The following is a 27,897-nucleotide window of genomic DNA, read 5'->3' on the forward strand; positions in this document are numbered from 1 at the left end:
GCTGTCAACCACGAAAAGACATGGAGGAACATTAAACACATTCTTCTAAATGAAATAGCCAGTCTGAAAGAACTGTATACTGTATTAGTTCAGCTCTATGACATTTTGGAAAAGGCAAAACTAAAGAGACATTAAAGACACCAGTGGTTGCCAGGGGTAAAGGGGCAGGAAGAGAGGAATGATAAATGAAGCACAGGAGACTTTTAGGGCAGTGAAACTATTGTGTGTGATACTGCAATGGTAGATACATGACATTATACATTTGTCAAAACCCATAGAACCCATAATGCAAAGAGTGAACCTTCATATAAACAATGGACCTTAGTTACTAACAATGTATCAATATTGGTTAATCGATTGTAACAAATATCTCACACCAGTGTAAGATGTTAATAACAATGAAACTTTAGGGTAGCAGGAGGAAGCATATGGAACTCATGCAACTCTGTACTTCCTGTTCAATTTTTCTGTGAATCTAAAACTGCTCTAAGAAATAAAGTCTATTAATTAGAAAAAAAAATCCAAATGTCCAACAATGATAGACTGGATTAAGAAAATGTGGCATATATACACCATGGAATACTATGCAGCCATAAAAAATGATGAGTTCATGTCCTTTGTAGGGACATGGATGAAATTGGAAATCATCATTCTCAGTAAACTATTGCAAGGACAAAAAACCAAACACCACATGTTCTCACTCATAGATGGGAATTGAACAATGAGAACACATGGACACAGGAAGGGGAACATCACACTCTGGGGACTGTTGTGGGGTGGGGGGAGGGGGGAGGGATAGCGTTAGGAGATATACTTAATGCTAAGTGACGAGTTAATGGGTGCAGCACACCAGCATGGCACATGTATACATATGTAACTAACCTGCACATTATGCACATGTACCCTAAAATTTAAAGTATAATAAAAAAAAATCAGATTTAATCTTTCCTCAACAAGAATGGAGATTTATGCAGCGGTTCAAGAGAGACTTCAGCTCTTAACATATATCTCCTTATTAAGCATCCTGACTCGTGAAAGAGCATCCTCTCTAGTGAAAGAGAAATTTCAGGATCCCACACATATAAAGCAAGTTGGATCCTGATGGGGCCTAGAACAAATCCTGCTTCTCAGATACTGACTTCTGTGCCTAACTAAAAAGAGCTTAGGGTAACTCTCCGTTATAGACTGAATTGTGTCTGCCCTAAAATTCATGTGTTGAAGCCCTAACCCTCAGTGTGTCTGTATTTGGAGATAGGGCTATTAAGGGTGTAAATAAAGTTAGTGAAGTAACAAGAGTGGGTCCCAAGTCCATTATGACTGGTGTCCATATAAGAATAGGAAGAGACTAGGGTGCATGTGCTCAGAGAAAAGACCATGTGAAGACACAGCAAGAAGGGTGTTGTCTGTAAGTCAAGAAGAGCAAACTCAGAGGAAACCAAACCAGCTGACACTGTGATCCTGTACTCCCAGCATCCATAATTGTGAAAAAATAAATTCATGTTGTTTAAGCCACCCATTCTGTGGTATTTTGTTATGGCAGCCCTAACAGACTAACATACTTCCACTCTGGTATTTGATTTAAATAACTTCCATTGTAACCATCATCAAATAATTTCATTTTATAGTTATTTTAAATGTAATACTTCATGCTGGCCTGAAAATGAGATTTAATTTTTGGATTTTGTTTTCAGAAGTACAATTTTATTACTTTCAAATACATAATGACACCAAACCGGTACCTTAAGCATTATGTTGCAAGATTTGCCTCAATGAATAGATGTCTGACTTGTGTGGTAGTTCACAGTGTAAGTTCTGGGCAGAGACAGATTGTCTTAAACATTTTTGTGTTCTTTAAATTGCTAGATATGCCACAAAACACTAGACACAAGATTCTTAAAAAATAGTAGTTAATTGATTCAAGTGTTAGCAGCTTAAGAAATTTTGCTAAAAATTCATTAAACCTGTTCTTATTAGAATCTTTATTATTTTTTTAAAATCCTCTTAAGTAAGTGATATGCAGAAAAATAAATTTCAAATTTTAACTAATGAAAGTTAATACTTTTTCAAACTTACCTTGTCTGAATGTGAAAGTTGTTTGTTGTCCCTGTATGCTCATAATCATGAATGGCAGCAGCAAAGACCATTGCTAAAATTTCCAGTTCAGTGAGCCAGTGCTAGTAAATTACAGAAAGAATCCATTATATTCAAGAAGTAGATACCATCTTTCCTTTCTTTGAAAAGGACTTTCAGTGCACCCTGTTTATGTAATCATACAAAATTATTTTTCATTTCTTTTAATTTGTTTCCTATTTTACCTCCACTAATTGTGCAAGATGGATGCTTCATGAGGTCAATGACTGTTTCATGGCATATAAGTTCAAAATTCAGAATATAATTGTCCTTGCTAATTGAAAAAGGAGTAGTTTTCTATGATTTAAAAGGTGAACCCTAACTGGATTTTGAATTTACAGCCATACATGTTTGGGTTCTTCTGAAATCAATTACAGTTTGGTGATTTTTAACATACAGCTCATACATTATTAAAATGTCTTTTAGCCCAATTGTTGTAGAACAATCTACTATGAAAAAAGATTTCATCTAAAAATTAAAAATATTCACTTTCTTACTAGAGAAACTGTACTTCATTTTCATGTTTAGAGATTTAGAAGTTTCTGAAATTCACAAAATTTTCTATTCATAACACATAAAAATGGCCGTGCAATTAACTTCAATAATGCTAAAAGAAAGAATAAATGCTTTCATGTAAAAATCCATGACTATCCGCTTTACATACATTCATCTTTGTTACTATCTAGATGTTTTAACAAAAGTTCCCTGCTATTATTAGTTCATTTAGAAATAATTCAATAGTTTATTCATCACTCACATTTTGTAAAACCCTTATACTATACTACCCAATATGGTAACCACATGTGACTGTTTAAGTTAAAAATAAAGAAAATTAAGTAAAATTAAATTTACTTTCCCAGTTACACTAGCCACATTACATATGCCCATTGGTCACATGTGAGAAGTGGTTACCACATAGAACAGCACAGACACAAAACATTTCCATCACCACAGCCAAGTTCTACTAGAGAACACTATAAATAGATGGCACTTGATGGTAGGAATGCGGAATCCAAAATGCTATGACGCTTACTCTGAGTGGTCTTATTCTATACACTCAAAACAATAAAGGACTTTGCAAAAAACAACAGAAAGAGATCATGTAAACTATATGCACACTTGATAAAAGTTTGCAGAATAAAGATGCAATTTAAGAGCATAGACAGAAAGGCTAATTGGTGGCAGTAGATCTTGGGAAAAGAATGGAAAAAGGTTGATAGTTAAGTGCAAGGATGGAGACAGAAGAATTTTAAATAGAAAGAGCAAATGTAGAATCATACTATAGGGTCTGTATTAAAATAGAATTGTCAATAGTACAATTGTGTTGCAGAATCAAGTGAAGTGTAATTGAAGAATATGGAGAGTATGGAAAGAGTTAATGGATTAATTTGATGAAAATTGATTAATTTAGATTTTGTGTAAAAGGTAAAAGAAAGCCATTGTAGGTCCATGAATCAAAAATGAAGGCAGTGACAATTGTTGAATCTCATAGGTACCAAAGGTATAATCTTATTAATCTTAGCTCCCTTCACATAACCTATCATGATATTTGGCACATATTAGGAACTTAGTATTTGTTTGTTAAATTGCAGTTAGCTAGTTTTGCGTTAGAAAGAGGCAACAGTGGTAAGAGACCATGGAATCAGTCCTGGTTTTAAATCTCTGTTAATCCTCAGGAAACTAAGTTATTTACCCTCTTAGCTACAGTTCTGGTGAAAATGGCATTAGTAATCTTTCCCCTATGGGATTTAAGAAGAAGTTTTGAGTTAATGTATGCACTGCGCCTATCATGTCTTGTCATATGGTAAAATAAAAAATAAATGGCATTTTGCTAGGAACTTACTATGTTAAATGCATTGATTAAGGCATTAAATCTGGGAAACAACAGCTAACATACCATTAGTGATTGTAATTCATGTACAAATGCCTCACAACTGGATGAGTGAAGCAGAAATAATTTTCAGAGCCAAAGGGAGTTAATATAACTAGCTGTTCTGTGTTCATAGACACATTTAATTGTGAGTCATTAAAAGGAAGAAAGTTACCTTATAGAGGTCTGAATTGGGATTGATCCTCCAATGTTCCCAATGAAACTATGGAACTAAACACCATGAAATGAATAGCAATTGAAGTTAAACTAGTTTTGTACCCTAGAAACCCATTGTTTTACTAAAGAAAATGGAAAAAAATCACTTATTTAAATTTTTGAGTGGGTTCAAATTATGTATTTATAAATATAGCTGTGGTTTTAAAAATGGCAGCGTTCATTATCTACTATGATAACACAGAATATAAAGTGTCAATAGTAAAAAGAAATTAAATTAGAAAATCAGAGATGGAATTAATTAGTGATTGACTCATAAATATTTAAAATTATTATCTTGCTAGCTGTGAAAATTTATTATAAATACATTTCCTGTTTTTGGTTCATTTCTGCCTCCCATAAATAGTACTTTCTCCACAAATCCCCCTTACTTATTTCTGCACTATGGACTGTATCATTAAGTTCCACTACAAACTAATAAAAGAAGAGAGAAACACTAAACTTTCACACTTAATTTAAAAACACATCTACTTTGCATTAGCAAAAGTAGAATTCTGGACTGATTGTTAGTTCCTTAGCTGCTGATTCATTTTGTGTGGGTATCAAAAAAAATTCTAACTCAGAAAACAGGTGCTTAAATTCATAGATTTTATAAATGACTCCTGAGGGCAAGCCAGAGAGAATGAGGTTAAATCCTGTCACTCTTCCCAACTACAGCAGTGGTCAATACAAATCCAAGGTTCTTCTGATTCCTAATAGGCAGAAATAAAGGGTTAAGAGGATAAATCATGAGCAATGCAACACTGTATTTCATCAGAACTGTAGGTTATATTTTGTCTGAAGAAATGCTCAGGTTGGCTTACTCTAGAGCGGGCAGTCATCAACTTATAAGGAGGTATTGACTGCTATTAATAACATGTATTATAACAGAAACAAAGGAAGGGAATTAACATTAACTGGACACTTTAGTTAGGTGATCTCATTTAATTCTTGTAACCACTTTATAAGATGGTTATAGGTAAATATTTTTATACCTATGTTGCAGATAACAAAGCTGAATCCTAGAGAAATGGATCAACATGTCAAAGGTCACATACCTATCTAGCGGCAGAGCAGGAATGCAAACCCAAATCTGTCTGATTTCAAAGTTTCTATTTCTTCAACGGATCAAAATAGCATTCATTACATAAAGAAGGCAATATGCTGAACACATTCTTCTAAGGTTTCAAAAGTAGAATTTCTAGCTAATTTTAGTATATGAATGGGTAGAAGCTAATAGTTTTGACTTAGGACTTAAAATGTAATTTTCATGTCTGAATTACTCAGGATGTGTGAGTGTGTGCCTGTGGGATAGAAAAAGTAAATATGTGTATTATACAAAGTATATATGTGTATTATATAAAGGGTGGGGAGAATTTCAAGTCAGAAAATCACATTTATTTCTTGATTCCTTGTGTATCTAAAAACACATAATTAACAACTCTTCTAGCCAGAATCTATGAGGTTTGACGCTATTTTTCTCTATTCCTTTGAATAGGCTGAAGAAGTTTGCTGTAAGTTACCAGTATAGAAAATTGGCATATTACAATTAATTAATTAAGGTATGTTAATAGCTATTATGTTTTAGGCACTAGGTTAGGTGCTTTGCAAATGTTTTATTTACTCCTCATTGCCATCCTATAAGGTGGCTGGTATTATTAACTGCATTTTAGTGACAAGGGAAGCAATGTAGAGCTAGCGAATTAGAAAGTGGTGGGGCATGGTTTTAAACTCGTGTCTGACTGCTTCCTGAGTCCACACTCTCTTTCCTCTACCAAACAGTATCATATTGGAAGCCATTTATAAGAACAGAATTTCCACATAATTTGTAGAAAGATGTAGTGCTAAATGTTCTGTAGACTGATCAGAGAAAAATGCAGTCATTCCAAAGTGTGGAAGACTGTTTCTGTGTAGTCAGTGCACTAAAAATTCCAAAGGAACTAGATTTAAAATCATCTCTCCTCCTTCTACTCCTAGTATTAGAGAGAATGCAGTGCCAGAAGCCCTCTAATGCAAATGTTTTCTGGCTAAGGCCCTTGCATAATTTCATATTCAAAGAGACATTTGAAGGTGGCTTGACAGCACTTTATAAAACATTTGCTCCTTAGCAAATGGACTGAGTTACTGCACATCACTGTCACCATGGCGCAGGACTACAAACGAATCAAGTGACAAAAGGAGAGAGACAGGGGGACAAGCAGGTGTATGAGCATCAACTCTCCTCGGCATTGTCTACTCCCAGACTTGAGGGCGTCCCTTATGACATTAACAAACAGAAGGACAATGGCTTAATTGCAATGCCTTTCAGGAATGGTCCTTAAAACATCTTGCAGATGACAACATGCATTAGTCTCCTGACAGTACTGGGCTGCTACTAGAGTGCTTCATAAATGTCACACAGATAGGGCCATCCTGAAATAGCAGGGCATCAACTAAAACACTAAAGTAGGTGACCCAGTCTTCTTTATATCAAATCTGAGGGGTGAGAAAGAAGTAAAGAGTTTTTCCTAATGAAAATTTCTATAAAGCTTTTTTGTTTCAAAGAACCAACACATTCATATACATGAAATTTAATAGGTAGTCACCTATCACTACTTTTTAATGTAGACAAAACTTGTTAAAATAACTTTCCAAAAATTGTCAAGCTGACAGTGTAACCTAGTTTAGACAAAATAGTCAATACATTCATAAACTCATGTTGTCTTCCCTTTCTCCATCTATGGTAAAATTTCTCATTATTCTCTTTAGTTCAAATGTATTTTCTTGGTTCTGGAAAACACTAAAGGTCTACCACCAGACTATTTTTGTAATGGACAAATTAATTGACGAGTAAAGAGCCCAGTGACACATTTTTGCTAAAGAATGAATAAAATCAGAAAGTTACATTTATATTTGGTAAGTCATAGCTGTCTCAGAAAGTGACTATGTGATCTTTGCTAACAACTTTAACTTTCTAGGAGTCATGCCAGGTTGGGCCAAATTCCCCAGTCCTACAGAGAAGTTGGAATGGCTTATTAGGTCCCACAACAGTCTTCCTTATAATTCTGAGGGTAAAACCACATTGTGGATTTGATTTTCTCTATTTACCAATTAATATGACACCCACATCTCTTCAATGTCACCTTCATACCAGATGTTCTGAAGCTGATATAGGAGACTTTTATTTGGCTTCCTTTACACTTGCAGCAAGTGTAAAAAAAAATGCATTCAAGCAGGAACATTTTTTTTAAATGATGAAATTCTGGTTGCCTCCTAGGCTGAAATGGCATTTTCTCACTGCACTTCACGATTAAAGCAGGTGCTAGGATTTAGAAATCTCACATGGCCTGCTACTTTTTTGAACCCAGCTCAGTTTGGCACCTTCACAGGAAGGTCAGTTCCTCACTTTTTACCTTCTGGGAATCATCCTGAGTTCTAAGACATTACAAAAATTCCCAGCTCTCTCAGAGTTCCTGTCATACACTCACTGTTATTTCAGGATTTGCATCGCTGAATCATTTAGTCACCCATTCACTGATTCATCAAATGCAAAGAAGAGGAAGGAAAATTTGGAAAAATTGACATGAATAATTTCCCCAAATCCCTATTAGAATTTGACTGTGTTTAGTAATACGAGTAAGAGAGCAAAAGTGACTAAGGTCAGGTTAGGAGCACATAATGAGTGAGAAAAGAGTGCTATAACTTTCATTCTAAAGACTTTTTCTCTAGGTCACTTTTTTTCATTGATTCCTATGGAAAAAAGGAATTTACAAACAAAAATGCTTGGTAGTCCAAATTTTGGGAAACATATATTTTTATTTGCCTCTGGTTATCTTTTTTGCACTGACTTAAAGTATTTTTTGAAAAATGTATATTATAACACATTAAGCTTCAAAAATCCAAACAATTATTATTTATAATACTTATTACTTAGAATACCTCTATGGGCATTAAAGAGACAATAGGAACTTACAGGAATGGAAGCTGATGCTTCCAAACTAACAAACCTCAGTTACAAAGACTTTCTTACCATGATACCTGTATGAAGCATTATGTAATGCACAGTTTGAGTGACATCAGCTGCATGAATCAAATTGTGATATGGATTTTTGTACTTGCTGTAACCAACTTCTAAAGCTTCCGCAAAGGTGATTAGGCAAGAAACAGGAATCTGTGGAAAGTAATAATTATAATTATATTTTGACCAAAAAGGTGGTACTAAATCAACTTGAGCACTGTTTGTCATGGAACATATTAGTGAGTCAGATGTGGACAGTAGTTTCTTTATGTCAAATGTAGATTGTTCTGAAAAACCACTTCATGAACATGTTAACTTTCATTCCCAAAAAGAAAGATTGTAACCCCCAAGTATTTGACTAGGACAGATTAAATAATAGCCTTACTTGTACTATAGCCTTGAAATTTTAGAATCTTCCAGAGAGTAGGAAGGCTAATTCTTAGAAGTGTAAATATTTCCAGTTACAATTAGTGGAGTCTAGTTTTTCTATCTTAATACAAAAAGGTTAAAACAGATTATCTCTCAGTACTTCATAGCTCTAAAAATGTGATGATTCTACAGGAAATGATGAAAGTAATAAGCTACAGTCTACTCAGTAGTCTGTATCAACTCTATTGCTTGGATGGTTCTAAATGAAGTTAATTAGAAGCCCCTTCATTCTAATTTAAGAAAAGCTGGCAATAAAGGTTCATTCTGTATTTTAGGAATGCTGGAGTAGTCATATTTCTTTAAGACATAGCTGCCAAACCCTATGTGAGTGTTTTGTGAATAAGTCAGGGGATGTTGGCATCTTGCTGGAATGAGGCTATAGTGGCCTCATGATCTCTAGGTGGATATATAGATGTGTCAGTGAGTTGTGGAGAATGGTTCTGTCACATAAAGACCTCATCCCCTTAATTCTGTGACCTGCTAACTAAAACATCCTAAAATGAATTGCTTAATTACTGAAATATTTTGCATTTTCATTCTTATTCAAATAACCAATTCTAAGAGCATTTCACTTTTGTTCCATGTTTCTGACCTTGAAACGGTTGATAAGATCATATCTGGTAAACAGTTCATAAATCATAAACTTCAGACTATGCTCTCCACTTGCTTCATTTAGGGCAAATACATCGAAAGACCATTTATCAACATCCTGTAGAAAAAAGAATAAATACTTTAGGTGCCAATATCATACTGTTTCTATGAGAATTTATTCAAAAGATAAGGCATTGTATATTTAGCAGGTCATCTTTCAACTTAGCACATCAAACTACACTTTGACCCGTTTCATAGGACAGGACCACTTAGTATCCATGGGTCCACAAAACTGAGGCCATAATGCTTTATAAAGCACCAAAACCTTTTCTTCAATCCCAAAGTTACTAAAATGATTTAATACATTTGATAATAGCATAATACTGCCATTATCTTTAATCTCTCTCCAACTTCCTGCCATAAGTCATTTTCTCAGAGCGGACCTCAAGTTAGGGTGGAATTGCTAGTTACATAGGTGTTGTCAACTGGGAAATACAGAAGAAATAGTCCCGGTTTTTCTTTCTTACTCACTTGCTACATTGCTTGAAATTTCACCATAAGAGTTTGCAGTTTGGCATAAAGTTTTGATATTTACGTCCTGTTTTAAGATGTAAATATCGGCCTGGTGTGGTGGCTCATGCCTATAATCCCAGCACTTTGGGAGGCCGAAATGGGCCGATCACGAGGTCAGGAGTTCGAGGCTAGCCTGACCAACATGGTGAAACCCCATCTCTACAAAAAAATACAAAAATTAGCCAGGTGTGGTGGCGCACGCCTGTAATCCCAGCTAATCAGGAGCCTGAGGCAGGAGAATCGCTTGAACCTGGGAGGCGGAGGTTGCAGTGAGCCGAGATCGTGCTACTGCAGCACTCCAGCCTGGGTGACAGAGTGAGATTCCATCTCCAAAAAGAAAGAAAGAAAGAAAGAAAAATATGTAAATATCATAGTGAGATAGAGTATACACTATCTTTAATTATTAAAAGGTATTTTTTTACAGTACTTTTCACCTATTACTCTTTATCTTTGGCTGACTTACTAATACTTTGCTTGAGGGACAGGTGGTGAGAAAAAGGAAGTGGGACTTTTGATTGAGGAGGAGGATAGTAATACTCGCATTTCATGCAATTCCCTAGGGAAGCAAGCAGGCCAGTAGGGAAAGTGGAAAGTACCCCCTAACAGAGAGAGAGGGCAGTGAGCAGGGATATAAACCACTCCAGCCACCTCATGATTTTGCTTTGAAAATCTATAGAAGCACTGTAGTCCATTCTAATGGTTACCAGAAACTGCTAGCAAGAAGGCCTACTGTTTACAGACACACAGTAGGTTTAGTATTGAACAGTAAGTGGGCAACCGTAAAGCTATGCATTAATTTTCTATTTGAGAAGGCATGTTTCAAATTTCATTCAACACATTTTTCTGGAGGCCAACTCCATGTGCTATAATATGCTAGAACCAAACTAAAAATCTGATAAAAAGTATTCAGTCTCTTTTAAAAATACTTCCTTCAAAAAATAATAGTAAGAGCTCAAATGGTATTTTTAATCACTTGCAAAGAAGCACCAATGAAATAGTTTTTGGTTTGCTTGTATGTCGTTATTAAATTCCTTGCATTTGGCCCTTATTTGATCCCCAAATGCTTGCTTTATCTCTTTATATATTAAAAATTATTATAAGTTCTGTTAGAAGGCATTTTACATCAGTAAATCTCAAAGGAGGCCAATAAATCTTTTATCAAACTCCAAAGCTAACAAACAAGAGTTAGTTCAGACTCTTAGAAGGTTGCTATTTATATTTACAGTTCCAACTTGGGGTTCCCACTGAGTAAAAGGTTAATTCTTTATTTCTTGAGAATTTTTTATAAACCCTGATGATTTACATTTGTAAACTACTGCAGATGCTTGGCTTTTATGTCATCAGATTGAGAACAAACAAGACAAGGAGGCTTCTCAGAAAATAAGAATTATTTAACTAAAACATTCTTTACTTGGTGATATTCCCTCTCTCAACCCGTTAGTTTATATCTTTTTTACTATACGACACTTTAGAAAAAATACTACATTCTCTCATACTAAAATATTTTGTTAGTTGGTTTTTAAGCAAAGATTCTTAAAATAAATAAAAATGAGTAATTTTCTTGCTCATTGTTAAGGAAATAATAGAGAAGGCAAAATCTCTCAAGAACCGAGGAATGATTAATATCCTTTAATGCAATGGTCCTCAGTAGCTTGGCACCAGGGACTAGTTGTGTGGAAGAAAATTTTTCCACAGGCTGAGTTGGGGATGGATGGTTTTGGAATGAAACTGTTCCACCTCATCAGCAGTGCACAACCCTCTCATGCACAGTTCACAGTAGGGTTTGCGCTCCTATCAGAATCTAGTGTCACCTCTGATCTGACAGGAGGCAGAGAAACATAAATATAAAAAAGCACCAAAGAAAAATGAGCTATCTTTTAAACTTAATGAGATTAAAATCTAATATGCAGCAGAGAAAAAACAAATGCAAAGAAGATGCTTAAAATTTTTAAAAACACAAATTTAAAATTAAAAAGGAGTACAATAAGTCAGAAATAAATCAACCCAAGATCTGCTGCTGCCAAAATCCTTTAAATTCTTGGTTAATGCAGAAAAACCAACATGCAGATGTTTTAGGAGACAATGTTAAATTCCTTTCACCAAATTAGGCAATAGAAACAAGGAGTTTAGAAGGATGAGCCTACAAAATGCCTCTGTAGAAATAACATTTAGAAACAAGGCACATGAACACCACACACACACACACACACACACACACACACACACAATGGGGCAAGTATGTGAGCCAACAACTTTACTCACTTCAGAGTTTCAACTCTGACTGTTTCTAACATATGTAGCACTGCAATTGGGCCTTAGAATAGTGTAGCCACAGGAGAAGCCAAAGACAAGAGACAGAAGTTTTTTTTTCTTAATTTTATCTTACATTTTGTATTTTTTCAGACCTACAATCCTAAATAATTTCCTTCTATATGTTTTGTCATTTAAACATAATTGACTAAAACATCTTTTTATAACATGCATTTAATTCTTCCATAATATATTCAGAACAAAATATGTACATTTTGACAAGTACTAGTGCCATTTCAAAATGAATTCAAGATCCGCATAAATAAAATTAAGAAAAAAAACACACGTGTGTGTGCATACAAACATGCATATATATATACGTTGATATAGTTTGTGTAAATCAGTCATTTGAATCTACAATGAATCATGATTTGGAACACAGTTCATTTTTTAAATTGTTAGAATATGTTGAATTTTTAACGTTCTAAGATGTAGGCTGCAGTACAGACCTATTCTCATTTTCTCTTAGCCTTTTTAAGAAAATTTTTTTAAATGACCATTTTATACATGAAAATAATGAAATTATGTCACCTTTAATGTTACGATGACAGCTGCTGGATATGCCAAACCAACCATATGATATGTTTTTCGGTACATCCTAAAAAAGACAAAAATAAGTGTAAATATAAAATTCATTTATTCAAAGTTTTCAACTATTTCTTAAATATAAGGGAAAAGATTACTTTTGACACGTTCACCTCTTATCATTAGTTACAGACTCCCTTTGTGTCAACAATGATAACTATAGTCACCTTTTACTAAACATCTACAATGTGACAATGTAATATATTCTCTATTCACAATCACCCTGCAAAGTTAATGTGACTTTAGATTCCATGTAAAGATATCCTTCCCTGACCTTTATCGTATTAAAAGATGCACTACATTTTGCATATGCAACAACTTTCTAACATGCCACCATATCCCCAAAAGCAGAACATTCTTGTTTTATGTCCATTTATATGCCAAAATTTTTAGTCTGGAAGCTAAATGTCATTAAAATATTTCCTTTATATTTTTATATTAAAATTATAGAGGGGGATATGTAGTATCATCAGAATTTACATAGCTCCCCCTTCTTTTATTTAATGATATTGGGGAAATCATATTGGCAAAAATTGTTTAATTTTGTTCAAATTGTCATTCAATATTAAGAAAGGTTATTCAGAAAGAAAACAATGTTATTTTCATTTCCATAATAGTATCAATAACAAAAGTGGTTTTTTGTTTTTGTTTTGTGTTTCTTTTTTTTTTTTTGAGATGGAGTCTCGCTGTGTTGCCCAAGCTGGAGTGCAGTGGTGTGATCTCTGCTCAATGCAAGCTCCGCCTCCCAGGTTCAAGTGATTCTCCTGCCTCAGCCTCCTGAGTAGCTGGGATTACAGGCATGCGCCACCATGCCCAACTAATTTTTGTATTTTTAGTAGAGACGGGGTTTCACCATGTTGGTCAGGCTGGTCTCAAACTCCTAACCTCGTGATCCGCCCACATTGGCCTCCCAAAGTGCTGGAATTACAGGTGTGAGCCACCACGCCCAGCCAACAAAACTATTTTTAATAATCAGTGATTTGATTTTTTCTGTCTTCTGCTGGGCAACCCAAATAGCATAAACCAAATATAAGAAAGCCCTCCATGAATTCACGTGAGAAAAGAATCAATATGATAGCCTAGCATGTGATATAGCAATAGTGCTTCTATTCGGGACTCTGAAAGAAACATGTTTCCTCCTCCAAGGCCTGGGAAGAAAGAATACAACTGATGATTAATCATGTCCCTTAATTTTTATATCAAGTTAGTCCACAACAAGCTGAATTTCTAGGCTACATGGCTGTAAATTCTCCCTACAAAAGGCCTGGACAACGCCATAGCTTAATTAAATATAACGATAAATATGGTCGATGTAAGAAATGGTCATATGGACAATATTCTACGTCTTTTATAAAACTGCTATAGAAGATACTAAATTTTTTGATTCAATATTCCTTATGTTAAAAATGCATGGGACATATTACTCAGTTTCTATGTAAAAGCCATCATTTGTTAAAGATAATCAAAGCTAAGCAATTTATCATGTTTTCCTTTTAAGTCTTGACTAGTTGGAAGTTCAGAATGAAAATACTGTGTTTAATTACATCTCTAGCCTTAGGCTTTCTTGATGAAGTAACTCTCCATTTTATTCTAGAGACCTTAAGCACAAAGCTTTCATGCTTCCACTTTATGTTTATTTTAAATAGTCATAAATTATTTTTGGATGTGGGTGATTAGGTAGAATAAGAAATTATCCTATATCTATTGAAAGATTTTAGAACAGTTAAAACTAAAAATACTTACATTAATTACTCCATTGATATAGGTATAATTATTCTAATCTTGCAAAGCAAGGAAACTACTAATCATACTATACAAGATCTAGAATAATTACTATCAACGATACTCAGGTGTTTTTTTTTGGAAACAGTCTTTTCCATCTGTTTCTAGTCATTACTATTAATACTAAAAAAATGGAGGTGCAGGGGAAATGGAAGGATGATGAACACGGAAAAGGGTCAATATAAAAATCATTCAGGATTAAGAAATTTTAAAATGTTAATTAACATTAGCTCGACTTGACTTCATGGCACAGAAAGGCAAAGAGCACACATGCTTTGAATCACATGTTAGCCACTCACTGCTGTGTGACCTTTGGAAACTATTTAATGTCATTCATTTGTAAAACGAGAATAAGTATAAGCTTTTTGTGAAGAGTAAATGATTCTCAATACAAGAAAGCCATCATTTTTATTATTATTGTAACTGTTCTCATTACTTTGCAGCCAATATCATTGGTTCAAAATCTTATATCTTTAGAGCTCTCTGGCCTCAACGGGACCTCTGATGCTACTGAGTTTCTTAAACTTCGGATAGGTTGAGAAATGAATACCAATATACTTTCTCATTACATGGAATGTAAAAGAAGACAAAGAGGATTACCCTTCCAAAGAGATAGCAAAACTTTCCCATTATCATACTTTTCTAACTCTATAATCAGGAATAGAATTCTAGGATGGAAAATTAGAAATAGAAAACTAAGATGGAAAATTAAGATGACTCATCCTTGAATTAGAATGAGCATCGGAGATATCTTAACCCAGTTGTCTCACACTTTAGTAAACAGGTGATATATTACAAGTTTCTGAAAAATGATAGTGAATTTCCTGGGCTCCTAAAGGTGGTGAAAGTCTAACTGGAAATGTAGTGGATTATTTTTGGAAGTTTCCATAATAGTTACAAGATATAATTCAAAAACTCTTTAAAAATACTATTTTAAGGCCGGGCGCAGTGACTCACGCCTGTAGTCCCAGAACTTTGGGAGGCCGAGGCAGGTGAATCGCCTGAGGTCACGAGTTAGAGACTAGCCTGACCAACATGGGAAACCCTGCCTCTACTAAAAACACACAAAAAAAATTAGCCGTGCGTGGTGGCATGCGCCTGTAATCCCAGCAGGAGAATCTCTTGAACTCGGGAGGCAGAGGTTGCAGTAAACGGAGATCAAGCCACTGCACTCCAGCCTGGGTGACAGAGCCAGACTCCGTCTCAAAGAAAAACAAAACAAAACAAACACACAAACAAAAAACAACACTATTTATACCAGGCACTCTGCAAGGCAACAGACTTATTTAGTGGAAGGCAAGGGAAATATTGTTGCTATTTCACAGGGCTTATTCCAGTGGTGAGGAGAAACGAGAAATAAGATACAATATATGATTACAAACAGGGATAAGTGCTAGGAGGTAAACCACTGGCTGGGGGCAGCAATAGTGAGGAACAGCATAGAGTGATCTGGGAAGACCTCCGGAACGGTAAAAGGGCAGCCCGCCATGTTGAAGGGTGGGGAGAACCACTTCTGACAGAGAAAATAACAGGATGAATTGCTCCAAGGCAGGAAAGAGCTTAGAAATGTTCTTGAAATTGAAATCAGGCTGGTATAGGTGTTCAGTCAAGGATGAAGGTTGCAGTAGACGAGGCTAGAAAGCAGAAAGGGACCTAACCAGGCTCAAGTGAATTGGGAAACCCTCTGGTGGTTTGAAGCTTAAGAGTGACAGGAACTAGGCCGGGCACGGTGGCTCACGCCTTGTAATCCCAGCACTTTGGGAGGCCTAGGTGGGTGGATCACGAGGTCAGGAGATCGAGACCATTCTGGCTAACACGCTGAAACCCCGTCTCTACTAAAAATACAAAAAAAATTAGCCAGGCATGGTGGAGGGCACCTATAGTCCCAGCTACTCAGGAGGCTAAGGCAGGAGAATGGCGTGAACCCGGGAGGTGGAGCCTGCAGGGAGCCGAGATCGCGCCACTGCACTCCAACCTGGGTGACAGAGTCAGACTCCGTCAAAAAAAAAAAAGAAAAAGGAAAAGAAAAAGAAAAGAATGACAGGAACTAATTTATATTCTAAAAACATCACTGTGGAATGGCTTGGTTGGGGTGGGCAAGTGAGGAGGAGAGGAGCCCAGTTAGAAAGTTACTGTCATATTTCTGAAGGCAGATAGTGGAGGCTTAGATTGTGGTTGCGGGAGTGGAGATGAGGAAGTGAGTGGATTCAGAATGCATTTGGGTAAGTAATTGCCAGGGCTTGCCAGGGAATTGAATCTTGGGAGGAAGCGTTTAAAGGAAGAAGCAACAAGACTTCAAGTAGACTTTTCAGCTGTCAGGATTGAAGATGATTACTTTTGAAAATTTCCAATCAACTTGTCCCACTATTTTTATGCACCTACTAGTGGGGATTCAACAGTGATTAAAAAAAGACTTTATTTCCATATGTTCTTAGCACATTGATTTCTTAAAGACTGCTTACTAATTTAGTTACCTGAAGTACAATTTTATACTTTTATAGGCTACTAAATAAAATGTGTTTTATGTAACATATGAAAAAATTGAAATTTAGCATATTCATATATTTTATATATTATAACCTTCTCTTCAATGGAAATGGAAATTCAGTTGATCTTCCCCCACAGTTTACATTTTTTCCCAGTTTGCCAAGTTCTGTAATATTTTTTTAAACAAAGAAGACAAAATATACATTTCTTTAGCAAATCAAACATACTCTCATGTTTCATCTGTGATTCTCTCACAGATTTTCTGATGTACTATTTAGATATTTTTAATTTGATGCTAGAGAAAAGTCATCTTCTTTAAATTGCACAGTGTATTTAACCATCTTTAAGCTTTATATTTGTTGCCATGCATTCTCTTTTACACTTTTAGAAATTCAAATGTGCTTTCCATTGTCCCTTTAGCAGAAGAAAATTCAAGTTTGTAATGTTTATTAACGGTAATGCCTAGAGATATCAGAAGATGAGAAATTATGCAGTTTCTCTAAAATTTAATTTTAGGCATATTGGCAAAAATTTTGTTTCTCAACTTTGTTAGTTTCTAAAATATTCAAATAATCATTCCACATATAATTTCATGTAATTATTTTTTAATCTAAGGGATTTCTGATAACTACTTTTCAATTTTGTCAAACATAAAATGTCTATTTTGGCGAGTCTTTTGTAGTTTTAGTTCTAGGAAATATCTTGTTTCCTAGATGGAAAAAATAAGCTGTATTCTTAAGGGCTGAAAGAATGTAAAATTGGGTCATATTAACATATGTTTCACATTGAAAACTCTGCTGATATAACTAGGCGTTTCTAGGGGCCATCAAATATCCCTTGCTTCCGTGACAGAAATGTTGAAAAAAAAAACCTATCAAAAGTGAGTACGAGAGAGATTTCCTCTATTATGGAAAGATGGGAAGCAAATGATCTTCTGTCTTTAGGGCAGAGGAAGGCCTAAGTGATCTTGACTGTAGATTGCTACCCAGTGTAGAATGTATTTCATGAAATGTTACATTTTATTCAGGTGAAATTAGTTGTGTAACATATACATGTGACAGAATTGTTTTTAAACAGTTGTTCACAAAGGTTCATTTGAGGAGAAAGGTCATTAAAAATCTTTGCTTTCAGTCTTCATGTCAACTTAAAATAAATAAAAAGAATGCATCCGGGACCAGGTGTTTTTTTTATAGATAAGTTCATCATAAAGTCCCAAATTTGTTCATTCTAGTTATAATTATGATCACAGTTTTCCTCAATAAGTGAAATATAGACTGCTCATACCCTTGATAAAATGAACGTATCTGCTGCCTTTCAAATGTTATTGTCTTGAGATACCAACAATTTCACTTACCTTTCCACAAAAATTCCAGCTTGAACAGCATGCACAATGCTCCGAAATTTTGGTTTTTCCTCAGGTTTCTTTTTTGTCATCCCCATTTTCCGTGTAAAGGTAGAAGCCAACCAGTCCCGGACTTCAGATGGGACTGAGTCAGTCTGAATGTCACTGAGCTCATCTTCAGTATCCAGAAGTCTTCTACAAAAATTTATACAGATTAAACTTTTTTATAAAAAAGTGAAGAAAAACTAATAACAGAAAAACAAGGATTGCAATGGGATTTAAAATACAGCCAATCACTCTCTGATTATTCCTTAATATGTACTCTCTAAAGAAAGAAAAAAAAATCATTAACATTTGGAAAGCTCTTAATTTCTCAAATTGATCGTATGAAGACAACAACGAATAGACTTGAGCATTTGCAGCTTCCCAAACATTTCAGCACAATGATACACCAGTCTAGAGGTACCGACTGTTAATATCTTTAGTGTGCTATTCTAATAATGAATAAAACTAAGGAAAGATAGGGAAGAGAATTCATAAACAGATGTCTGCTATTAAAGGAAGCAACTGGAGTGGGAAGAAAAAAGGGGGATTGAATCTATAATAGTTGTCATATACTTAATAATCTTGTGTGTATCTTAAGTATAGTACATGCTATTTGAATAAGGCTTTGCAATTTATAAAAGTCATTCACAGATGCTGCTTCATTGGATAAGTACCTCTAAATTTTAGGAAAATAACCAATTAAAGCGCTCCCAACGATATCCATTCTATCAATGTCACAGATTTTAAAAGTGAAAAAAAAAATGAAAACACATGATATTAAATAGATTATGTTTAAAGCGCATTTCAGGTGACCAGGGGGTGGAGATCTCATGGGTTTAGAACTGCTGGCTGAGGAAATCAACCCAGTGAGTGAGGTAGTAAACAGGAACTGAAACAATGACTATGCTCTGTATAAGCTCCAGGTAGATAAAATTGACTGGACTGCTGAGTAATAACAGCTGCCATTAAAGAGGAAACTAAGGAAACATCGTTATTTTAAGGCCAGTCAGCTTCAGCAGTCAAGAACTTCCTAAAGGTCTGAACTGGCAACATCCCAGAGGCTCCCCACCAAATACAGAAACAGCTTACAGAACAGTTGAGTTTTGCCTCCAGGAAGAACACAGGCCAGCTCTGCCTGCCATTTGACTGGGTTCTTTCTTTATCTGTGCACCAATCTAAAAACTCTGGCACATGTTAGCTTTAACCTTTGGGTTTCATCTGCTTTTGAAAATCTCTTTGCCCAGACCTAGGCCTAAGGATTATGAGCTGATGTTGGAAGGTGGCCAGAGATGCTTGTACATGCTAATGCCTCAGAAACAAGGCACGGGCCATCTCAAAAATCAGGGACAAAACAAAGGACAAAAAACAGGAGGTCTCCACAAAGAACTCAATCTGACCAAAGAGAGGCTCAAAAGGTAATATGCAGAAGAGGAACTCTTCATGTTCCTTTAAATGACCTCTCATATATGCTGCTGTTTCCTATAAACCTGCAGAAAAGTCATTTGCCAATATTTCTTTTCCATGGTATTAAATAAGCATGAATGTATTTATGAAATACCTTATAAAAAAATAAACATAAGTTCTGGAGTCACAAAGATACGTATATACATATAACGATAAAAAATATTTAGAGTTGAATGTTAATACTGATTAATACTTACTCTATATGATTTTTAACTTTCTTTCTGATCTGACATTTGCATAGTTTTGATTTACCCCTAAAACACTGAACTAGAAAATTAAAGCAAAATAGTTTGTTTATCTTTTTGCCCATTTGAAATTAGATTCCCTAGCCCATTTCAGCAAGTCACTAAACTACATGGCTTGAAAATATCACTGCTTTAAAGATAATGCCATTTCTACTATCTCTTATGCAGTGATCAAGTACAGGGTAGGTAGAACAAGTGGAATAGGAATCATTGTGGTGTAATCTTGTGATGTCACCATGCTCCAAGCATTCCACTGCAGCCTAGTTTTGTCAGCTAATCTCCTTAGAATGACAGAAACCTAGCTGATGGTGCCAATTCCTCCAGAGTAAATTTCATGTTGATGGCTTTAAGGCTATATGTCCTATACTCATAAATGACCCAAGAGAGCTCACCAAACATGACAAAACCAGCATATGGAAGTAATAGTCCACATAGTAGAGTGGTACTTGGGAGGCTGGAAATCCTTAGTCGTGATGCATGAGGTCATCTACTAAGAAGAAAGTGCATATAATTTTAGGGAGAAATAATGATACGGATTAATTAGGGACAAACAAATAAAGGACGACAGTGTGTTAAGGGAAGAGCATGGAATATGCTATTGTATAACTTGAAAAGGGAATCTTGAAAAGTCAACAACTAGCTCTGTGAGGTTTAATTTTATGTGTCACCATAGGTAGGTTATGGTGGCCAGTTGTTTGGTCAAACACCAATTTAAATGTTGCTGTGAAAGTATTTTTTAGAGGTGATTAACATTTAAATCAGTAGACTTTGAGTAAAGCAAATTACCCTCTAAATTATGGGCAAGCCTCATCTAATCAGTTGAAAACCTTAAGAAAAAAGATTAAGGTCCCCCAAAGAGAAAGGAATTCAGCTTCCAGGACGCCTTTGAAATCAAGACTGCAACAATGACTCCTGCCAGGGTTTCCAGCCTGCCAGTTTGCTTTGCAAATTTCAGACTTGCCAGCACCAATAATCACATGAGCCCATTCCTTAAAATACATATCTCGCTCTCTCTCTCCTCTCTCGTCTCCTCCCTCTCTCTCCCTCTCTCTCTCTCCCTCTCTCTCTCTCTCTCGTGTGTGTGTGTGTGTGTGTGTGTGTGTGCGTGCGTGTGTGTTGTGTACCTGTTGGTTTGGATAAGAAATCATCTTTCCATCATTTATGAATGCTGTGTGATAACTACCAGTGTAGGTTATAAATAAAATAGAATATAAATATTCAGTTCTCTATTAATATTCATTTAATAGAACATACCAGTCCTATTTCTCATGTAAAAATCCTATTTGCAATGAAATAAAATGCCTTTTTAGCAATTATAAATCTAAACACCACACTGTTTAAACATTACAGAATTATTGTCAAACTAAATGAAGTGATTAAAAATTGAAAAAATGAGAATGATCCCTTATCAGGTAGAACTTACATTTTAAAAGAAAGACTAAAAATAAAATAAGAATTGTGATATAAGGTTAATTATGAGAGGAAACACTATGTTAGATAAGATGATCAGATAGTTAAGACCCAAACAATGAGAAAGTATTAGATATAGGAAAGTCTGGGGGAAGTCTGTTCTATCTATTCCAGATAGAAAGAAGGGCAAGTACAAAGGCCCGAGGCATGATCAGTATTGGCATGTTTGAGGAACAGGAAGGAGGCCAAATGTGGCTGGAGTATACTGAGTGAGAGAGAGAGTGACTCAAATTGGGAGGCAAACATAGGTATAAGTAAGCTAATATCAGGCCTTGGAAGGATTCTCTCATATTTGCAATGGCAGGTCATTGAATTATTTTAAGCAGGATGTGATATGATTTCTGTATCTAAAAGACCAATGTGCATGCTGTGGGAGGAATAGAAAAAGTTGCAAGAATGGTGTTTTGAGTTTAGTTAGTTTAGTTAACTGAGCACAATTGCAAAAATGGTCTTTTATTTTGGAAGTTCACTACTTTTCAAAGACCGTAATTGGTATTGAGTTGGGCATCATTTTGTCCTGTAAACATATGGCTCAAAGTCTTAATGGTATATTATTTTATTTACTTATTATTATTATTATTATTATTATTATTTTTGAGATGGAGTTTCGCTCTTGTTGCCCAGGCTGGAGTGCAATGGCGTGATCTCGGCTCACCACAACTTCTGCCTCCCGGGTTCAAGTGATTCTCCTGCCTCAGCCTCCTGAGTAGCTGGGATTACAGGCACATGCCACCACGCCTGGCTAATTTTGTATTTTTAGTAGACACGGGGTTTCTCCATGTTGGTCAGGCTGGTCTCAAACTCCCGACCTCAGGTGATCCGCCCGCCTTGGCCTCCCAAAGTGCTGGGATTACAGGTGTGAGCCACCATGCCCAGCCTTAATGGTATATTATTAATGTTTTCTCAGACTATACATTTTTTTCTGTTCCATTTGTTTGGTTCTCTTCTTCAGGGAAATGGATTATGCCTATCAGAGATCTCTTTTATCTAGTTTCCATATCTATCATTTTTCCACTAAACTTTTTTTGAAAAATTAATGTCTTGATCTTATCCTGTTTTGTTTACCTTTTTCTTTTTTTTTTTTTAACCTTTAAAGTATTTTATTTGTCAAACACTCTACTGTGTTTTCCGTAATGTCTCTTTTAAGTTTTGTGGCTTATGGCTTGGCTGTCTCTACAGGGTAGCCTCATTTTCCTCCTTCATTTGCTGACTGAGTTATGTGTACCCATGTTTCACCTCCTTGTATTATCATATTATTTACCTCTTGAAACCTTTTTCTTTGTTTTAATTGTATTATTTTTTCTACAGAATTGATGATTTCATGAAGTTCTTGAGTTCATAGGATGAGCTCACAGTTTTGTACATTCCTCTGGCATGGGTTCTTTGTCATGTGTTTTTCCCTATCTTTTCCACCTTTGTTCTTGTGGTATTTTTTTGTATGGATTCCATGTTGGTTTCTTTTTGAAAATTGTTCATTCTTGTATGAGAGAACTTTCTAAATCAGAAGGTTGAAGAGAAGGACCAGGAGAATGTTTACAGCAGAAAAGAAGTGAATCTGGGTATGAGTTCAGTTGTGTGTCCCTGTGTGTAAGAACTGACTTAACCTTCTCTTCAGCTGACAGAAATAGTAGCTGCAGGTCTGTTTCTCAAAGATTTTTCTCTGCTCTACAGCCCAGTTACAACAATGGCCTTTGAGATCTTCATCTGCCTGTGCATGCATCTCTGCTACTCCAGTGTGTGAAATGAGGGAAGCCTCCATAGCCAGCCAGCATACCTTGACCTTTTTATTCTACTCAAGAAGTTTCTAGTTTTTCCTTTTTGAATGAGCATGATTACCTAGAGAACTCTATACTATGCTATCCCTGCCTGAGAGGCACAATCTCAAGTTCCTTCTTCATTTAGACTTTATTTTTTAGGCTTACAGAAAAATCGAGTGTATAGTACAGAGAACTCCCGTTCATCTCATCTCCACCCCCACCTTCACAGTTCCCATATTATTGACATCTGGTATTATTGTGGTACAGTTATTTCAGTTGATGAGCCAATGTTAATACATAATTATTAATTAACATCCATAGTTTACATGAGGACTCACACTTTCTGTTGTACATTCTATGGGTTTTGATAAATGTATAATGACATATGTCTACCATTATGGTATCATACAGGGAAGTTCCACTACCCTAAAAAAAATCCCTATACTTCATCTATTCAACCTTCCTTCCTTCCCTCACCTCTGGTCCCTGGCAACCACTATCTTTTTGCTGTCTCCTTAGTTTGGCCTTTTCTAGACCATCAGATACTTAGTATCATTTAGTAAAAGGCTAGACTTTTTAATATTGGCTTATTCCACTTAGTAATATGCATTTTTCTCCATGTCTTTTCATGGCTTGATAGCTAATTTCTTTATATTGCTAAATAATATTCTATTGTATGCATAGATAGTTTGTCTATGCATTCTACTATTGAAGGACATCTTGACCACTCCAAGGTTTGGCAATTATGAATAAAGCTCCTATAAACAGGTGCAGCTTTTTTCAACTCATTTGAGTAAATGCCAAGGAACACAATGGCTGGATGGTGTCATAAGTGTTGAGTTTTGCAAAAACTGCCAAACTGTCTTGCTATACCATTTTGTATTCCCACCTGTAATGAATGAGCCAGAGGCCAAGCTGCCATCATCTCTTGCCTGGCCTCCTGTGCGGCCTGCTAACTGGCCTCCCCCTCTTGCTCCTGGCCCCTGTCAGTCTCTTCTTCCCTCTACAGCCAGAATGCCTCTTTTAAAGTTTAAGTCAGACCACAATGCCTTATTCATAAAGCTCCACATAAGTCATCTCAAGCTAAGTCTCCAACCTCACCTTTTAACCAGTTCCCCTTTATTCATTTTGCTCCAGTGACACTAGCCTTGCTGGATACAAAGCTGCCAAGCTTGCTTTTGCTTCAGGGCCTGTGTACTTGCTATTCACTCTACTTAGAATCTTGTACTCAGATATTTGTGTGAATCATTTCCTTACTGCATTTAGGTAGAGAGGGCATCCCTGTGCCTGCCCCCAATAGTAAGCATTTTTCATTTTTATTTTGTCTTTTTATTCTGCTATAGTCTTTTTTCTTTTTTCTTTTCTTTTTTTTTTTTTTTTGGCAGAGTCTCGCTACGTCACTCAGGCTGTAGTGCAGTGGCATGATCTCGGCTCACTGCAGCCTCTGCCTCCCATGTTCAAGTGATTCTCCTGCCTCAGCTTCCCAAGTTGCTGGGATTACAGGCGTGCCACCACGCCCAGCTAATTTTTTGTATTTTTAGTAGAGACAGGGTTGGGGTTCGCCATGTTGGCCAGGCTGGTCTCAAACTCTTGACCTCAAGTGATCTGCCCACCTCAGCCTCCCAAAGTGCTGGGATTGTATACAGGTGTGAGCCACCATGCCCAGCCTTACCCTGTTATAGTCTTCTTAGCACTGACCACTACTAGATGCCATACCATATGTCCACTGGTTGGTTTGTTCATTACGCTTACAGTCTAGCAGCCTGGGCTGCAAAGACCTAGAGAGCAGAGAGTTGGCCTTCTGTTGTACACTGCTGTATCATCAGCTTCTAAAATCATGTGTGACACAGAGCAGGGGGTCAATATCTATCCACTGAATGGCTATAAAATGTCTAGAAATGTTTACATTAGACTAATTGTAACTGATTACCTTCACCAGTGGAGTAAGGATGGAAATGGTAGAAGTTTTAATGTATAATCCTGTGCTATTTGATTGATATAATCAAATTTATTGCTGCTTATGCAGGAACAACATCTTGGGAGCAAATTCACTGCTGCCAATCATCTCCTTCATTGCCTTTAGATTAAGTTGTTCCTGAATAATCATGTTGCATATTATTGAAACAAATTGTGGGGAAACATATATATTTGGTGTAGAAAAAAAAACTAAACATTTCTGATAGCATTTTAAAGTCACAGGAAAGAAAACTTAAAAAAAGTATGCATTGTTTATATGCCTTTAGCCAAGAAACTCAGTATTTCTGTCAAATATTAGCTCTTTTATGCTCATTTATCATGTAGAGAAGAAACTTCTAATGAAGACATAAGTAAGTTTACACAGGTTCATTAAGATAGTTATTCCAGTTTGGAGAGAAGAAAGTTGAAAAACAGGTAGATCAAACCTAAATTTGAATAAATTTTGAAAATAAACTAATAAACCTAAAGACATATTTCTCCCTACTCCCCTCCATTTACCTCTTCTTACTTATTCATTTTCCCTTTCCCTCGTACCCGCCTTGTACTTTGTGTCTTCTTCTGTCTGAGCAACATGAGCAGCTCCTCAAGTTTCATCTGACTACGCTAGACAGTGCAGGAACAAAAACTATAATGTAATATGGACTAGTCATTGTCATCCTGCACTTTTCATGGACAGAGAATTATTATAAGGAATTTTCCTATACATTTATCTAAGACATGAAAATATCTGAATACTTGTATAAGATTATGCCACATGTAAAACATATGACTACATTTTGTCCTCATTTCATTTTTGAAAGAAATTTGTGCAAGGAGGATGATAAAATAGGATCTCAACTATCATAGTTAATTTTGTTTTACAAACATCTAATAGCTTCATTGCTCTTTATTCTAATGTTAAAGGGCAGAGTGTACATAATCATTTACATTGTAAATGCTTTTTAAAAATGAAGACTTTGTTTTTAAGAAACATACAACATGAAAAAATGATGACTGGTACATTTTCCTTAGGAATTCTTAAAATGTGTCAAGACCAGCCTGGCCAACATGGTGAAACCTTTTTTCTACTACAAATACAAAAATGTAGCTGGGCGTGGTGGTGCACGCTTGCAATCTCAGCTACTGGGGAGGCTGAGACAGGAGAATCACTTGAACCCAGAACCAGAGGTTACAGTGAGCCAAGATCACACCACTGCACTCCAGCCTGGGCCACAAGAGCAAGACTGTCAAAAAAAAAAAAAAAAAAGAAAAAAAGAAAAAGAAAAGAAAAAAGCAATTCTTAAAATGTGCCATACAGAAAAAGAAACGATAAGGAATATATGTGTAAAATGTTACCACTGTTTACCTCTGAAAAATGCTCCCACTGGTGTTTGATATAACTTTAGTTTTAGTCCCCGTGGAGTCAATAAAGCATAAAGTCAAGGGTTTCTAAACACGACCTGGGTGCAGATGGCAGCCGGTGAACTGTGAAAACTGACCCTGCATCCAATCTGTGACTCAACTAATCCTTCGGAGCTATTTATAATCATAATTTTCTCTTGAAATCAGATGACATAACTCCCAAAGGGCTTATATTTTGAACTAAAAAGTTTGCAGGGAAGGGAAGTAAAGAAGGAGGCAGCCACGGAAGGAGAGGTCATGGGATTTTGACTCTTACAATTATATGTCAGTGAAAATATTTCTGTCCACAGTGGACTCTTGGAAAATGATTACATTCGTGTACTGATGTGGTTATTTCTGGGCAATTGGTACCCGCAATTACACCTTCTAAGTGCTAAAATTCAAGTGCTAGGTGCGGTTAGGAGATACTGGTTTCTCAAGTTTGAAATGTTCCTTTCCTGCTTTACTATTCTTATAAAGGACATGTTTCACGCAGCAACGTACTCATTCAGTTCTTTCCCCTAACATTTGGTGGGCCCAGGGTAGGAGCATATTTCATCCAAATACCATTTAACTAAGTATTTTAAAGTTATATATCAGGTGACTAAACTGCTATATGTTCTATCCTTCTACCTTTTAATAAGTTTCATAAAAGACAGACAAGTTGGGTGAACTGAAAGTTCTCAGCTCCTGTGTGACAGCGCTGGGCCAGCAACCTGCAGCTCCACTCTGCACCACAGGTGGAAACCTCAGCCCCCAAGTACAGTCTCCATCAACCTACCTCGCTTTGAAAGGAGCTGCTTCTTGGCCACTCCTTGGTTTGAAAGGGTACAAACACCAATAACATCCTGGGTCCCTTGAGAGGAAAGACCTAACAAGAAAGCCCAGTAAGATGTGGGAGACAGGCTTGGGGACCTTTGGGTACAGAATGCTGGGGTCTTCTGCCCAAAATAAGGTAAAGGAACATACTGGGAAGAGCAGGGAATTCCAGGGTCCTATAGTATCTAGAGGGGGAAGAGGGCCATGGGCTTCAGGTTCTTCTTGGTCTTGCAGGGCACACCATGGGGAGAGGAACACCAAAGAGAGCCCTTGTCAGGCCCCCTGAAGTGGGGAATGGTGCTCAGGGAAGCAGCTTCACTGGCCTGGGGCTAAAGGTGGTACTGAACGTTGCAAATATCTTCCAGGACAGCTGGAGGAATTAAGGGTGGTTCATCTTTCCATAGTAGGAATACTCTTGTTGGAGTAAGTGG

At 36.2% G+C, this 27,897-nt stretch overlaps 1 protein-coding gene across 15 annotated transcripts in view; it reads right to left on the reverse strand.

The window, feature by feature from the left end:
* PDE1A (phosphodiesterase 1A) overlaps positions 1 to 27,897 on the reverse strand; it is a 478,638-nt gene that overhangs the window by 76,036 nt on the left and 374,705 nt on the right. For 11 of the 15 annotated variants that reach the window (XM_054478972.1, XM_054478975.2, XM_054478968.2 and 8 more), the window contains 5 exons: positions 18,322 to 18,504; positions 12,645 to 12,711; positions 9,232 to 9,348; positions 8,223 to 8,363; positions 2,074 to 2,174 (listed from right to left, as the gene is read on the reverse strand). In XM_054478972.1, coding sequence (XP_054334947.1) covers positions 2,074 to 2,174; positions 8,223 to 8,363; positions 9,232 to 9,348; positions 12,645 to 12,711; positions 18,322 to 18,504 — 609 coding nt within the window. Of the gene's footprint in view, positions 1 to 2,073; positions 2,175 to 8,222; positions 8,364 to 9,231; positions 9,349 to 12,644; positions 12,712 to 18,321; positions 18,505 to 20,015; positions 20,278 to 27,897 lie in introns of those variants that run through there. The other 4 variants (XM_054478978.2, XM_054478974.2, XM_054478976.2 and 1 more) reach the window with 3 other exon arrangements.

The sequence above is a fragment of the Pongo pygmaeus genome, chromosome 11 (genome assembly GCF_028885625.2).
Source record: "Pongo pygmaeus isolate AG05252 chromosome 11, NHGRI_mPonPyg2-v2.0_pri, whole genome shotgun sequence".
In the NCBI taxonomy this organism is placed as follows: Eukaryota; Metazoa; Chordata; class Mammalia; order Primates; family Hominidae; genus Pongo; species Pongo pygmaeus.